Below are 3,545 nucleotides of genomic sequence, written 5' to 3' on the forward strand. Positions count from 1 at the left end.
AGTCTAAACATTTATGGTTTCATGTTATAATTTGTGTTCATTCTAGAATGAAAGAGGCATAATTTATATTTATTATTAGAACAGTACATGTTTTATGCCTAAGTCTCTTAAAGTGCTATGTTAAATATTTTCATTATAATACTTTTCATTGAATCACCATAAATTGCTATTTAATTTTAACCCTCAAAATTAGATTGTTAACGACAGACATTTTACACTTGCATGTAATCTTCTATAAACTATTCACTGATTAAACACTGTCAAGGTAAAACATTGGATTATGTCATGCAGTATTTTACAGGAAGGATAAAATGAAGAAGAAAAAAATCATATCACAGTACTAATTTTAAATCATTAAGCTATGTGAATGCAAATCTTAAAACCAGTTTTAAATGATGAAATTGCCAGAGCCTAGGTAATGTACAACAGAATTTTCTTATGACAAGTCATAATAACAAATATTAATTCACACTGGCTACGCTGAATCATATTCCAATTAAGTACAATATAAACCTATTCTTCTTGTCAAATGGAAACCAAATGAAACTCATACTAAAATAACTATTAACATCTTACAAGGAGTTAAAAAATGAATAATATTTCCATTATCAACATTTATATGTGGCTCCTTGTTTTTTTTATCCTTCCCACCTGCCCTAGCTACAGGGGGAACTCACCAGGACTTACTGCCCAAGGACAGACTTTTCTCAGAGTGGACACACCTAATAATGCCAGCACCACAGGAAGTATGTTGAATTTTTAGTATAAAAGAAGTTGTCAGTGTGACAAAATAAGAGCATAAATTTTGTGCCTCAATGTTATATGTTTTAATCAATAATTTTTCTGTTAAAACCTTTTTAGAATTCATAAAGATTATAAGTTATGCCCTGAAAATGGAAATCTTTTAACATAATGCTATATGTCCAAATTTTGTTTTGGCCAGGTATGGCCTAGTGGCTGTGGCACTCCACTAAAAATCTGTAGGTTGCAGGTTTGAATTTCATCATGAAAAATGTTCACTCTTTTTCAGCAGTGAGAGCATCATATTGTAATGGTCAGTTCCACCATTTGTTGATATAAAGAGCTATCCAAGTGTTGGTGGTGGGTGGTGTTGACTAGCTGCCTTCCCCTTTTGTCTATCACTATGAAATAAGATAGCTGATGTAAATAGTCCTTGTAGTTTTGCACAAAATTCAAAAAACAAACAAACTTTTATTTAATAGTTCAGTTTGCTTCTTCTTTATTATTTCAGTAGTTAATACAAAGTTGAATGTTAATTGGCCTGTTTTCATGTCCAAAATGGACCCCTAACAGGTTAATTGCTCCCAATAAAGCATTACTATAGCAATAATAATAACTGGTGCAGTTGTGGAGGCCAACCATTGGAGCTCAACTTTACCACCAGTCACAATAGATTTATATTATATCCAGAATTACAGTCATGAGTGGAGTGCACAAGTCACTAAATTGAGGAAGTTTATGGTTAGAATAAAGAATGAGACTTAGATTCTATAAAACCACATCAAATTTTGTTAGTTCTTCACTTATAAAATACAATATACAACTTCTTGCATCAACTGCTTGGCTATTTTGTTTAGTAATTCCTCTACCAGATTCATTAAATTACCCATTATCCTTAGATTATTCTTGATCAACATACTATGGGAATGATATTCAGACATACTTAGAGCTACTAAGTTTCATTTATACATTTTGTTTTAGCTCCTTAACTACATTAATCGATCAAGAGAAATAGCAATTTAACTTTCATCAAAGTTGAGGTGGTGTTCTGGCCTCTTTGTAGGTTAGATAGCTTCAACACGAGTTTTTATTGTGTCCTTACGAGTTCCCAAATAGTGTGCACATCTACCTGCAAGTAGGTGTGACACTTCATTGTTTAACTTTTGCAACTCATCGGACTTTCCAAAAACAACAACAGAAATTCTCTGGTGATTGATTGCTGCTAGAATTGGAAAATTGGCTGCGTGCTCACTTGTACTGCAACACACTTCTCTAGTTATCAATCCCACATCAAAGTCCCAATTCTTACCTCTAACATAAACTTTTTAGCAGCATTTTCTCTACTACTAGAGTGGTGTCATCAGTTTGTCACTGTCAAACTCGGGACTATCTTTTTGTTTTTTAAGCTACCTCGTGGATGTGCTAGGTGTCTGTTTTTTATCACTCTTCATTCTCAATGCTAGTTCTTGACCCCATTTCATAATGTAGGTGATATTTCATGCTATTTCTCCTTACATGGGTGCCACACCCAGACATTTCTATTTTATAGATGCTCATTATTCCCATTGCTTCACAGCATTAAATTTATCTTGGCATGAAAGTGGAAAATCAAGAGGATCATACAACAATGGGAATTTGTTTCAAGGGTATTTTAGGCAGTGTAAACATAGTAAGTGTTTTTGATTGAAGAAGATGTCAGCATAGAAGTCAAAATGTCATCCTACTCTAGAAATAGGCAGGAGTTTTCAACTAAAGCGAAAACTATCAGTAATGTGACTTTTTTTGGAAATTAATAAGAAATATTTAAACAAACAGGATCAGTTGTTGTTGTTGCAACTTGCAGTGGTTACCTCATAACAATCATCGAAGTTGTGATAGAATTCAAACTGTGGTTGCTAATGGAGAGGGAAATCACAAGGAATACAAAATCAGTTAAATTCTCAAGCTCATAGGACTTAAACAGTCAACAGTCTGGAAGGTCATGTGTGCAACATTGAAGTTATACCCTTACAGGCTATAAATCGCCACTATAATCCATGTTGTAAATTGTAATTCATATTTCAGGAATGAGTAGTTTTGAATAAAATAGGTTTAAACAATTAAGGGCTACACCTTGGCATTACTTAGACTGTCAAGGCAATTAATGGAGCATACTTTCAAGAATCAAAGTAATCGGCAGTTATTTTTTCATACACATAGCCAACATAGACTTTTCATTCCTATCTTTGGCTATGGGTCTACATCAAATATTTGACAAACTGTATAATGCTGTATAGCATGTTGTTTATCATCCTGATTTTATTTATTTATCAAGAGAAATACATAGGGATATCCACAGCATGTTTCTTAGCAGTTAAATGTTAAATATTACTTTCATAGATATAACTGCAAGTTTATGGCACATGCTTAACCTGTTTATTTAGTATTAGGAATATTGCTTTAAAATATTTTAATGTTCTAATTTCATTTTTTGACAATTTATTTTTTTAATTAAAATCTTTGAATTTTGTATTTATAGGTTACTCTAGCTTTCGCCGTTTAACTCCTGTTAATGTTCCAGTTCAGGTCAATGACCTACGTGCTTCTGAACTTACAGAACAGATAAGTGAAATTGCTGTTGAAAGGAGAAAGATCTTTTTACATGAAAAATTACAGGAAGGTATTTGTTATAGGAACTTCTGGATTTACAAACTTTTTTTATGCTGAGCCAAAAGAAAATGCTAAAAATGTTTTTTGTTAAGCATAATAAGTTTTTAGAATTTTTAGCTATATGTGAGAAGCTCTGTGATTTCCCATCCAAATTA

At 32.5% G+C, this 3,545-nt stretch overlaps 1 protein-coding gene across 1 annotated transcript in view; it reads left to right on the forward strand.

The window, feature by feature from the left end:
* The window catches only part of LOC106472959 (tyrosine-protein kinase RYK-like), a 71,812-nt gene that overhangs the window by 46,690 nt on the left and 21,577 nt on the right, over positions 1-3,545 (forward strand). Inside the window, exons 7-8 of the mRNA XM_022402530.1 lie at positions 667-746; positions 3,260-3,400. Of these exons, the coding sequence (XP_022258238.1) occupies positions 667-746; positions 3,260-3,400 (221 nt within the window). The remainder of the gene's footprint in view (positions 1-666; positions 747-3,259; positions 3,401-3,545) is intronic.

The sequence above is a fragment of the Limulus polyphemus genome, unplaced genomic scaffold (assembly GCF_000517525.1).
Source record: "Limulus polyphemus unplaced genomic scaffold, Limulus_polyphemus-2.1.2 Scaffold125, whole genome shotgun sequence".
Taxonomy (NCBI): Eukaryota; Metazoa; Arthropoda; class Merostomata; order Xiphosura; family Limulidae; genus Limulus; species Limulus polyphemus.